Source organism: Pyrus communis, chromosome 5 (assembly GCF_041283825.1).
Source record: "Pyrus communis isolate YQ-2024b chromosome 5, ASM4128382v1, whole genome shotgun sequence".
In the NCBI taxonomy this organism is placed as follows: Eukaryota; Viridiplantae; Streptophyta; class Magnoliopsida; order Rosales; family Rosaceae; genus Pyrus; species Pyrus communis.
The window spans coordinates 9,702,869-9,715,583 of record NC_142569.1 but is presented as its reverse complement, the minus strand read 5'-3'; the positions used below and the strand labels follow the sequence as shown (position 1 = coordinate 9,715,583).

At 37.8% G+C, this 12,715-nt stretch overlaps 3 protein-coding genes across 7 annotated transcripts; all 3 read left to right on the top strand.

Annotated features, from left to right (window-relative positions):
* Positions 1-712: 712 nt before the first annotated feature.
* Positions 713-1,850, top strand: LOC137725424 (putative glutathione S-transferase). The gene is made up of 2 exons (XM_088694208.1): positions 713-1,108; positions 1,311-1,850. Exons 1-2 carry the CDS (start codon positions 794-796, stop codon positions 1,656-1,658), a joined length of 663 nt encoding a protein of 220 aa, XP_088550334.1. The 5' UTR covers positions 713-793; the 3' UTR covers positions 1,659-1,850.
* A 3,610-nt stretch (positions 1,851-5,460) lies between these two features.
* Positions 5,461-7,941, top strand: LSM2 (Small nuclear ribonucleoprotein family protein). Its single transcript, XM_068464727.2, has 3 exons — positions 5,461-5,631; positions 5,755-5,913; positions 7,507-7,941. The coding sequence occupies exons 1-3, from the start codon at positions 5,629-5,631 to the stop codon at positions 7,624-7,626; spliced, it is 282 nt and encodes a 93-aa protein (XP_068320828.1). The 5' UTR covers positions 5,461-5,628; the 3' UTR covers positions 7,627-7,941.
* Positions 7,942-8,386: 445 nt separating this feature from the next.
* On the top strand, positions 8,387-11,902 carry LOC137726175 (lysine-specific demethylase JMJ32). 5 transcript variants are annotated; one of them, XM_068465055.2, is made up of 6 exons: positions 8,387-8,679; positions 9,001-9,952; positions 10,274-10,344; positions 10,433-10,744; positions 11,285-11,392; positions 11,584-11,902. In XM_068465055.2, the coding sequence occupies exons 2-4, from the start codon at positions 9,120-9,122 to the stop codon at positions 10,555-10,557; spliced, it is 1,029 nt and encodes a 342-aa protein (XP_068321156.2). In that variant the 5' UTR covers positions 8,387-8,679; positions 9,001-9,119; the 3' UTR covers positions 10,558-10,744; positions 11,285-11,392; positions 11,584-11,902. The 5 variants fall into 5 exon arrangements, with proteins under 5 accessions (XP_068321156.2, XP_088550332.1, XP_088550331.1 ...); XM_088694206.1 differs by having other exon boundaries at positions 11,477-11,902; XM_088694205.1 differs by having other exon boundaries at positions 11,190-11,392.
* Positions 11,903-12,715: the final 813 nt, after the last annotated feature.

Below are 12,715 nucleotides of genomic sequence, written 5' to 3'. Positions count from 1 at the left end.
GTTGCTTCATGTTTTCAGTTTATTTTCATCCAAAATTGTGAAAATAAGCTGTTTTCAAGTGTTTACCAAACATCTTTTTGAGCTCAGCTTTTATTGATACTCACGTTTTATAAAAGTACCTCATTACCAAACCAGCATTTAGTGGAAGAAGAAAGTGATTTTTGTACTCTTTTTTTTTCCGCACAAAAACAAACGGGACTGTTTAGGAAAAAATGTGCGCATGGAAATATCATTTCCCTGGTGATTATACTCTTTCTTCACTAGATTTGTAGTTAATAAATGAGCAATGTTAGGTAGATTAAAATTTTAAACCACATTTACAAATCAAATGAAGTGTAATTAATATAAAATAATTACATTAACTCTTATTAAATAATATATTGTGTCGTGGTGATAAAGAATTAGAATATTTTCAATACCTATTTTAAATAAATAGAAATAGTCAGTTTACCCGATGAATTTAGTTAGTTGATCATAACAGTGTGCATGCTCTGTACACATGTCGAATACTCCATTGATGTAATTTAGAATGTTGTAGGGTGGGTCCTAGATGAGTCTATCAATGTGTGGTCGCCTCTCGAAATTACTAGCTACCTATGTGATTCTTGCGCAAGCAGTGACACTGGAGACTCTGGAAGCGCCCACACAAACCAACCCAAGAAAATTCTACAAACATCGGCCAACTTTCTCTACCATTATATATATTAACACTTGATTCCCTTTGCCTTTGTAGCACAGAGTAAGCAGTCAAAGAAAACTATCAAAGAAGCAAGCAGCAGGCAAAAAGCTAGGAATGGAAGATGAAGTGGTTCTGTTGGATTTCTGGCCAAGCCCTTTCGGGATGAGGGTGAGGATTGCCCTGGCGGAGAAGGGCGTCGAGTACGAGTCCCGGGAAGAAGACTTGAGCAACAAGAGCCCTCTGCTGCTCAAGATGAACCCTGTTCACAAGCAAATCCCAGTTCTGATCCACAAGGGAAGACCGATATGCGAATCCCTCATCATTGTTCAGTACATTGATGAGGTTTGGAGTAATAAAGCTCCTCTGCTGCCTTCTGATCCTTACCCTAGAGCCCATGCAAGGTTCTGGGCTGACTATGTTGACAAGAAGGTTGGTTATTTCAGTATATGCGTCAAACTGTGATTTTAACGATTTAATTATCTAATCTTTACCTGCAAACCATGACTAGGTGTATGAAACATTTCTCTTTTGTGATTTTAACAAGTTATATATTTTAATACGTACATATGTCAAACTCTGACTTGCACGTAAGAAGTTGGTGTTCTTTCTAACTCGGTTTTTGTCGTCGTAGATTTATTCGACAGGGAGGTTGGTGTGGGTAACCAAAGGTGAAGTCCAAGAGGCAGCAAAGAAGGAACTGATAGAGTGCTTCAAGCTGCTGGAAAACGAGCTAGGGGACAAGACCTACTTTGGGGGTGAGAGTTTTGGCCTGGTGGACGTGGCACTTATCCCTTTCTATAGCTGGTTCTATGCACTGGAGACCTGTAGAAACCTGTGCATGGTGAAGGAGTGTCCGAGGCTGGTGGGTTGGGCAAAGAGATGCATGCAGAGGGAGAGTGTGTCCAAGTCTCTGCCTGATCAGTACAAAATGTATGACTTCCTTTTGGAGCTTAGAAAGAAGTTTGATGTTCATACCTAAGACACAGAGCTTTAGATTTATCAAACTTGTTCATGCATGGATCGATGAGTATAGCCTATATGTGATCTTCATGTCTCTAAAGTGGAAAATATGACTGTATCTACCTTTTTATTTTAAAATAAATTGCAAACAATGACGTTTGTAGCTTTGAGTTTAGTCAAGTTGGTTAGAGCAGTGTGCTATATTTTTTTTAATTGCTTTTTATAAACAAAGAAAATGAACTTTTTTGCATTTATTTCTGTTGCTTGTATAGGAACTATGAAATCAAATCAAATACCAAACAATTTGCTTCTAGTTCGATATATTTTAACCAGAAGAAAAAGAAAGAAAAGTCTTTTAAAACAATTTAATTCAATCGAACACTCGGGCATAACCATAACACCAATTTATGCTCCTCCAATGACCCACCAGTTTGGATCGGGACAAGGTGATGATAACAAATCGCTAAACATGTCAAATGTATCGTCCTGTAGGGGCACGATGGCCATATCCACAGCGATTGAACCTGCAATACACGACTTGTGAAACATATGCTTACATGGCATCTCCTTGGCTTCAACTCCCACCTTCATGTTTTCCAAGCAGATACAACACTCCGCCTGGTAAAATAGAGAGGCGGAGCGCGTGGTAGTACCAAAGAATTCTTCTAGCAACATTTTCAATTTCAAAATAGATATTCCTGAAATCATAAGAAGAACAACAAAACATTAGGATCATAGATTTAATAAATCAAAATTACGATAAAACAATTATTATTTTCTTATTTATAAAATACATAAGACATGGTTCTTACGGAGAAATCTTCTACTTTCAGCAAGCGATCGAAAGTGTTTTAGTAATAACAACTCAAAATAGAAAGTTTATTTTGTGAAGCAGAGACACCCTTAATATAGCAATTAGTGTTTCTCTAAAACCGTCTATTATAGTTAGTAGAGAGATATACCAATTTACTATTAAATCAAAATATTGTCCCATCAAAACATGTACAATATATCTGTCTTAATTAGAGTTTCAATTAGTGAATTAAATATATCTTGGTTCCATGATTCTTGCTAACCAATATATATATATATATATATATATTTTTTTTTTTTTTTTTTGACGAAATTCTTGCTAACCAATATTGAATCCCGTTAAGAGTGGAATATCTTGATGATAAAGTTATTACCTTATAAGTAATTCAGTTTATAATAATTGACAACTCAAGAGGAGTCTTACAACATCTCCACGGATTGCTTGCTAGAGTCCGAGAATATTTTAGGTCAAGGCTTATAAAAGGCATGTATATGCATGCAGCTGCACGCTTAAAACCTAGTTTGTGATGGACAATCCCATCTCATCTGGGAAACCCTAGTTTGCACAACTAATTACAGAGGACCCGAATGGAATAGGAAAACATAAAGCCTAAGAATTGAAAAGAAAGAGCAAACAGGCACCAAAAAGAAAAAAGGAAAGTCACTTTTTTCCTTTAAGGTTTTCTGGATATCTTATTTCCCTTTTTTTTAAGGTTTTCTGGATCTCTTATTTCCCTTTTCTGGATGATATGTTTTCTTTTTTCAAGTAGGATTCCTCTATCAATTAGAGTTATCTTCTCTATATAAAGAGTACTTTGGTAAATTGTGGATTAAGATCAAAACTTTGACCTCGAACAATCACCCAATTCCTATACATCTCTCTCACCTCAACAACGAGTTCAGCAACATGGCTTTTGTTAAGAGGAGCAAAAGCCGAAAAACTGTCACGTTCGATCTGCCGGAGGAGGAATGCGCTGAGTTTGATCATGGTGGAAACGAGAATCAAAGTGGTAAGGAAAAAATTGAAGGTAAAAAGAAAGGTGGCTTAGTAAGACGGCTTAAAAAGCTTATCAGCAAAAGATGCGAGTGTGCCCCTCAGGAAAGCAGACGTTATTATGATGAACATGAAAACAAAAGATGCGACAAAGACGACGACAATAATAGTAGTGTACTTGACTCAAATCACGATGAAGATGATAGTGACAACAATAGTAGTGTGCTTGACTTGCATTCCGACGATGATGAAGACGATGACGATAGTGATGAGGACTTGCACAAAAAGGCTCAACATGACCATACAAGCCTAACGCATCGTGGTCGTGAGAATGCGAATCAGATGAGCTCTCCTGGCAACAGATATGCGTACCCAGCTAGTTATAACACGCATATGTACCCTGCTAATAACATGTATTATAACTCAGCTTATCACACGTATGCATACCCAAGTTATAACACGCATATGTACCCTGCTAATAACATGTATTACAACATGCGTGCGTACTCAGCTTATAACGCGAATGCGTACCCAGCTTATAACTCAGCTTCCATGCACGGTGCCATGCAGGAGTACCCAACGAACAACATGAACATGCCACCGAATTCGGTGCCACCACTTTATCATACCTTCAACTACTTCACTGAAGAAAATCCTGCTTGCACCATCATGTAAAAGATAGCTACAATTTCTTTTTCCTTTTTTTTTTTTTTTTTTCCTTTGCCAGCAAAGATTTCTAGAATTCTTTTATATTTTTCCCTTTTTGGTCAAACTAATGTTTTATTTTTTGTTATTGGATGTTTATTATGGTATTTTAATTAATGCTTATTGTTGCTTGTTCTTTGTTTTTTGTCTCACGTATGATTTGAACTTTACCAAATTATATTGTCTAACTTAACTAAAATATATAGTTCTCAAATTTGTCTGCATTTTCTGAGATTATTAGATTTCCCTATCTATGGCTCAATGAAGAAGGAAACAAGCAAACACGAGCAGCAAAATGGGACATGTCGTACTGTTTGTGTAATTTGGATAAAAAACTTTGAACCCTTCGATATATGATGAGATTATCTAACTTAGTCTCCAGAACAATTAGAATACGAGAAAATTTGTTGTGTCACGGTGTTATGTCCCGTTGTTGTATCTCCAGCCGTAGCTCATCAAGTGAACAGAGTTTTGATCGAGTTCCCTCAACTGGCAGCAATCTTTCTTAGTGCTAGTGGCCTTTTTTTTTTTTTTTTTTTTTTTTTTTTTTTCTCCCTAAAAGTTGTTTTATATAAGGATAATACTAGTAAGACTAAATTTGCAGGCACAATTTTGTAAACTCAATGACATGGAAGTTGATGATTTGATTATGACTTAAGCGTTAATAAACGTACTCATTCTTATTAGTGACATATAATTTAATTTGTAATTTTTGTCTACAAATTTAGTCCCCTAAAACTACCATTTATATAAGGGAGTTTTAACAAAACATTCCCGGTGTTGTTCATTTTTAACGAAAACCCACATTTATACATTTTCCTGGTACTATTTACTATACCTTTAAAAATGACTTTTCATTAAAAGGGAACTTTTTTTGAACTTTTGGTTAGTTTTCTTTTTATATAATAGTCAATTATTTCTTCTTTTTTCTGAGAATTAGAATACCACATCCACCCACAGAATTTAATGCCTTCAAATTATTATTTCGTGTAGGGCTCCACCTTTATTTTGATTTCTTAAAAGTTAGGGTGTTAGATTTGAGTTCGGAACTCATGCTCTCCATAATCATTATAATTTTTCTCTTACCCCAAAAAAAAAAAAAATTAATTAAAAAAAAAAAAAATCTGAGTACTTCGTAATCAAAAATCAACTATTTATTTAATTTTGATTACGAATTAATAAATATACCATAAATGTGCAAAGTATAGAGAAGTAGGCCCTTTGACCCCAAAAAAAAGAAAAGAAAAAACAAACTAATTAAAGGCCCAGTCACGGCATTTGAACTCCAATAAGCCCAAAAGTAGGGAAAACCCACGGGCAGCGGCAAAATTCCTCTCTCGCTGTTTTTGCCTCTCAACATCGTCCTTTCCTTCTCCTTGGAGTCTCTGCAAAACCAGCTCTAGTCTTCGATCCTACAGAACCCCAAACCCAAAGGGCTTCACCATCTCCTTCTGTCTCTCTCAACCTGCAAATAAAAATGGTAACTTTCAATTTCTATGCTAATTTACATCAACGATTCCAATTTCCATGCTGATTTTCTCCGAATTTTTCCCTGCAACCAGTAATTTGAAATGGGTTTTCTGTTGGGTTTGTGGGTTTGCAGTTGTTCTTCTCGTATTTCAAGGAGTTGGTGGGGAGAGAAGTGACGGTGGAGCTGAAGAATGACCTTGCTATCAGAGGAACACTGCACTCAGTGGATCAGTACCTCAATATTAAGCTCGAGAACACTAGGGTTGTCGACCAGGATAAGTACCCTCACATGGTAACCATCCTTTTCTTTGTCTTTTCCCGTTAACGTTTGCCTCTTCTATGTACTTGTCTGCGCCTGTTGGTTGTTTGCTTGGTTTCTAGGGTTTGGTGTTTGGAGGTGGTAATCCTACTGATTGAGTTTGTGATGAGAAGTTAGGTTTTAGGGTTTCAAATGGGTTGTTTTGATTTTTTATTGTCTTTTGTGGTTTTGTTTTTGAAAACTTGCACCTGTTAAGTTTTTGGGATTTGTAAATAAGTAACAAGGGTCTTAGCAGAACAACAATGGTAATGATAGGCCCTGGCCATCTATGCTTTAGTATGTCCAGACTTCTGAGTGATTGTGAGCAGATTAAGTATTGATGGAGGATATTTGCTCGTTGGCTTAGTTGTAATAGCCAAGACGGAGTAAAGGGATGATTTGAATTTAGTGTGGAGAACTGTTATTCTCAAAATATTTGAAGGGAATGTTATGTAAGACCCCTGTAATGTACAGAACACTATCCAATAAGCTACATAAGAAATAAATGTAGCTGGAAGCAGACTTTAAGATGATGGGCATGTGGAAATGTTGTGAAGTATAAAATTTGGGGATAGCACCAGCGAAAGATAAAGTGAGAGAATCATCTGAGATGGTTTTGTTGTCTCAATTGAAGATCATAGGGCTTATCATGTTGTTGACTTGAGTTAATGGCACAAAAGGGCATACCAATAGATGAAATTTGATGTTGAGTACTCCAAACAGAAGCCCAAGCTCATTACAAAAAGAAGCATATCTTTTCTTGTTTTCTTTCTCGAGAAGGGCTTATATAAGTTGTGTGTGTAAAACAAAGAAAATATCAGTGCCTCTTGACTTAAGTCGTGGCCCATGTGAAAGAATTTTTAAGGTCAAATGGAGAAAGAAGCTTGCTTTGGTTCATCCAAAATTACAAGTTTGGTTCCTTCCTAGGAGTCATACCTGGAGGGAAGCTTTACTGAAATCTTGGAATCACCGAGTGGGGGTTTTTCTTGCCAAATTGTAATAGGATGAACTAAACTTTTCCTGTGAGAAATGTTCACTAAATCATTCTAGGTCACTTAATTGTGACAAAACGTATTTATAGTTAAGGTGTGTGTTGTAATCTAGTTTCAGGGTTTATAAGTGATTTGCGTCTGTTACTCCTCCAATGTTCGTGTTGAATTTATGCAGTCCATATACTTATTATCGATTTGGGTTTGACATGGTTGTGAGTTTATTATGTTCATTATGTTTATGTTTATGTTTATCACTGTTAGCTTGTGGGATTCGATCATTGCAAAGGCATTTTATGATTTTAATTTCAGGGAGCAAGTTTTCTTTTTGGGGCTGTGGGTTAAATTCTTCAGAGCATGGGTCATTGGTCTCTTGACTCTGACTCTAATTTGCTTGGTTTTGTTGGATGCATTGGATGTTCCCGTACTCTCGTGTTTGCTTTGTTAGTTCTAGTGGTTATCTATTTCATATGTTGATTTTTTCTGTCCTCATTATGCTTAAAGAATGTCTTATGGACATTGAATTTGAATTTTGTTATTATTTAACAATCGAATGCCCTTCCTATTTGACGACTGTATGATGAATGTTCTCTTGCAGATGTCAGTGAGGAACTGTTTTATTAGGGGATCAGTTGTGAGATACGTGCAACTACCCCCAGAGGGAGTTGACGTTGAACTGCTGCATGATGCCACCCGAAGGGAAGCTCGCGGTGGCTGAAGTTAACTCAGTTTTGACATCAATTAAAGAAGGGCGTGGTTGAGCACTGAAATGTTGTGTAATTTTTTTCGCTACATTTCTAGTCTTTTACCAGTACCTTCTCTATGACAAGTTCATGAAGGCTTCTCCTACTAGACCGTAGTTCCGCTCTATGAAACATCTTGGGCCAGTGCAAATTAGTGTTTTTTATCTGTTGCAGTGCATTTTAGTTGAAATTGGGGCATCCAGAACCTTGGCTTCACCATTTGTATTGTTAGTTTTTCCGAGATTGTACCGCGTGCGTGTCTATGATTGATTTGGTTAGAATGTTTTCTACTTTTCCATGAGTTGATTAAAGATAGAAGGTGAAAGAAATGGTTGTATTCTCGACAACAATACCGTGGATGCGGTGGTATTCTTAATCACTTGAGTTACAAGTATTTTTAAAGAGTCGAGTACTGTGAGGTGGTGAATCACGGCTTGGAGCGATTTTATGCCGTTAGACAGGGAGCTCACGGTGCTTTTTGCAAGAATCATCATGATCTCAATCACTTGAGCTACAGTACCATTGTAGAATACGGGAAACATTTTTGACAAAAAAAAACAAAACTTCAAAATAAAATGAAGCTTTTATTCTCTCTAAGAAAAACATTAATATTTTTTTTCTCGGCCCTTGGGGTGTCGATAACAATTCTAAATAAAAACTTCGTTTTTTTTTCGCAAGCTGTAAATAAAAATTCTTCTTCAACCCTAAATAAAAACTTCGTTTTTTTTTCGCAAGCTGTAAATAAAAATTCTTCTTCAACCCACTGCATCCCGTCATCCCCATTTGTAGAGTTGCAGCTCAAGTCCTAAGTAGTATTATATTATTGTACGCTAGGGCAAGTGAAGCCCAACTGAGAAGCCGGCCAGCTGATGCCCGGCCCGCTTTTCCGAAGCCGACCCTGCCTTCCTTGTTCCTCCCTTTCCCCGCTTTCTCTCTCTTGCTTCGCTGCTTCTTCTTCCCCAGGTTCAGAAATTGCCATTCTCCAGTTTTACCGCACTCACTCAGTCAATTCCCAGAAGGGCCACAAGGTATTTTTCTTCTTTAAATTTAATTTCCCATTTTTTCACTCCCGGGCTTCTATTTAAAATTTCTTATTCAGCAGCAATTTTCTACTCCTTTTTTTTTAATTAAAAAAAAAAAAAAAAAAAACTGAACTTGAATTGTTCTTGATTGGTGATGTTTTCTAGTAATGGTTAATTGGTTGTGGTGTAGCTATAACTCTGAAATTCTGAAAATTTTGTTATTACTTAACTCTTTGTAGCTCTGTTTAACCAAATCATATTAATCAGTGCTGTGTCTGTGTTGCTGAAAGAAAAATAATCTGGATAATATATTTTTTGAACCTACAGGACTCAATTAACCATTTGTTTTGAAGAAGTTTAGTGAATGGAATAAGAAGTTTTGGAGGTTTAACCCTTCTTAAATTGTAATCCTGACTGCGAGGGGCAACGAAAACTGGACTTGTAATATGGAGGAAATAGAGGCATTGTGGAAAGAAGTAAGGGAGCTAAGTCTAGGCGAGTCGGGAAGATTGGAGCGGTTGGAGTTCCCACCCACCCCTCTCCAATTCCTTAGAGATTATGTTAACCAAAACAAGCCCTGCATTATATCCAATGCCACCCTCCACTGGCCCGCCCTCTCCTCCTGGACCGACGATTCTTATCTCACTGAAGCCCTCTCATCTGCTGACATTTCCCTTCACCTTACTCCGCACGGCCAGGCTGATGCCCTCGTCCCCTTGGATGGTTCTCTTTGCTTCGCGTCTGCTCACGTGCAGCGCATGCCCTTCCCGAAAGCTCTCAGCCTCATCACCAACAATGAATCCCAATCGAAACTGGTGGCCTATGCGCAGCAGCAGAACAACTGCTTTCCATCAGAGTACTCGGCTTTAGCTGGGGATTGTGACCCCCATATCCCATGGGCCAGTGAGGCCCTTGGCTGCCTCCCCGATGCAGTCAACATGTGGATTGGCAACCATCTGTCTACAACATCGTTTCATAAGGACCACTATGAGAATCTCTATGCTGTTGTGACTGGGCAGAAGCATTTCCTGCTCCTTCCACCCACTGATGTGCATCGAATGTATATCCGCGACTACCAATCTGCCCAATATGCGTATTCTCATGACACTGGAGAGTTCACGTTGGAACTGGAGAAGCCAGACAGATATGTGCCTTGGTGTAGTGTCGATCCTTACCCTTCTCCTGAGGACAGAGATAAGCAGCTCTCTGACTTTCCTTTGTATTTCGACGGTCCTAAGCCCTTTCACTGTACTGTCAACCCTGGAGAGATTCTTTACTTGTAAGTTTCTGCCATCATTTTTGCACTCATTTGTTTTTTTTGTTCATTTGTCTATTTTAATCTCATCAGACTTTATTCACTTCCAGTTTTGTACAATTCTGGGCATTCTCATTGCGTACTTTGATACCTAGTCCTTTCCTCTCTGGATATCATCTTTATTTGGTAAACAACGTATGTAAAATGAAAAGAATTTTTCACAGATTAAGATGTCCATGTTATTTTTATAACCAAATAAAAAAAATATGTGCATGATTATTTGTTGTTTTCATACTTCTATATGCTTTGTAATTTCCAAAGCCTGATATGGTAGAGTTAATGCAGGCCAAGCATGTGGTTTCATCACGTTAGACAAACTCCAGATAGCAGAGGACGCACTATTGCTGTGAACTACTGTGAGGGATCAAGAGCTGAACACTTTTCTGACTTTCTAGGTTCCACTTTTTATATGGTGAAATATTGATGTTCCATTATTATTGGCAGGGTATGATATGCAGTATGATATCAAGTATGCTTACTTCAACTTTTTGCAATCAATTCATTGCCTATCCGTTAATACTCCAACACTGGCTGAGAAAGTGTATGAGGATTCAGATTCAGATTCGTAGGCATGTTGTCTAAGGAATGAATTGTGTTCCGATTGGACTATAGCACATTTAGCAGGACCAGAGAAGACTTAGGGAGTGATGGAATGATCACCGATCATTAGTCTGGGTATCAGATTAGTCATTAGTGGACTGCACAGACTGGGAAGCCAAAGAGATCTCTGAAAGTGAACGATACAGCATCCTTGAGGTTGGGAAATTACATCAGTATTAGTCAATACAACCTGTTGATACTGCATTGAAAAAAAATTTCTATAAGTCATAAGAATGTCCGTTTTATTTTGTTTTTTGAAGTTTATGGTTACATTGAGGATTCCCTTGTTGTTTCGTTTGCAAGAATTAACCCATGAAGATCACCATATAAGATAAGTTCTGACATTTAGCTGTCTGAGATCGTGCTGAAAACTTCTATGTTAGCATCAGCAGAACTAGATTATTTCTGTTAACGTTCTAAACAAAAATGTGTTGCTAAGTAGGATGTATTATAATGCCAAGTTTTATGAGTGTTTTTGCATATATTACTTTTCCCGTATCTGTGTTTGTAGTAAACCTTTGCCGATCAAACACTAATAATTATTTAAGTAGTATTTGATCTTAGTTGATCTGCTGAGTACCTTTGCCTTGTTTTGGTTCAGTTGGACCCAAATGTTAGTTTTGGCCTGGCGATTTCATGATTTGTGACCATTGTAGAAGTGAGGGAAGTATGATAGATTAACTATTTGTGATGGAGAACACTGTTAGCTTGTGGATTGTTTAATCAAACATTGCAAACACACGATGGATTCAAATGTCAGGGGTTATACTCTCATTCTGGGGGAGGTGTGAAACTTCTGAAAATGTGAGTTGCTAGGTTTCACGACTTTCTCTGAGTTGTTTGGTTTCATATACCTTTTGTTCTCATGCTCGTGTTTGTTTTGTTGAGGTCTGTTGTTGATCTATATCTACTGGTTGTGTTCTGAATTGTATTTTACTCCTCAACACTGTATTTTCCTTTCCAACTCGACAACACGGGTCACTCATTTTTGCAAGCTTTCGGCAAGGAGCTGTATTGTTAGGGAGGATCAGCTGTGAGATATGTTCAACTACCCCTAGAGGGAATCGATGGAACTGCTGCATGATGCTGCCACCACAGGGAAGCTCGGGGCGACTGTAGACACTGTCACACTGGTGGAAGGCCTGTTTGAGCGCTCATATTCTGTAATTGTTATGCTACATGTTTACTTTTATCCCAATACATTTTCGAAAAGTTCATACGTGCTGCAGGTTATGATTATGTGGAGCATTTTTGCTACCCAATGCAAGTTTTTGGTCTACTTACGAATAAATATGATAATTGATTGCGTTGTAACTTCGTATGTTCATCTCTTTGGGCTACAGAGCCACGATAATGGCTCTTTATTTTGCTTTCTTCAATGAAACGAAAAATTACAGCAGACTCAAATCTCCTCGGAAGCTAAAAAAAATTCCAGGAGAAGAATGAAAATTGCAAAAACAACATAACGCAGTGCCGGAAACGAGCAATGACTTCACTGTCAAGGCTCTTTATTCTTCTAAATCTCAAAGAAAATGGAGACCGCCATACGGTCATAACGAGCTGTTTAGCAAGATTGGCTTCTGTAATCCCGGGAGAGATGACACGAAGATGATTTGTAGATCGACGACCGCGGGGTTGGATCCACCGCAAAATCACCTTCTTCCTCAAAAATTGTATCCAGCATTTTAGTCAACGGGCGTTTGCTTATTGAAATGAACTGTGGTACTGCAACTTCTGTAACGAGTACTCTTGGAGTTTGGTACTTTACCATTCCTTCCATTGCAATGGAGGTATGGAATTATGACAATGCAGTTCTAGAAAGGGAAATTGGGAAGGTAGAGGAAGATGGAGAGGTTGAGAGAGAATATGCTGCAATGAACAATTTTCTGGGGTTTTATAGGGGTTTTAGAGATTGAAATTTGGCTGTTACTTTTGTCTTGATGCCTACATCTAAGGACATTCAGTATCTTTCCCAATCCACCTTTAATATTCTAACTAATGAGTCCACGTTCTAATTAAACTAGTTTAATCTATGAAGAAAGGGATTCGAGCTTTTGATGCAAGAGAGCTGACCGCTGGTCTAACTCACATCTGCACAATGAGAATTGTCGATAACAATATCATTTT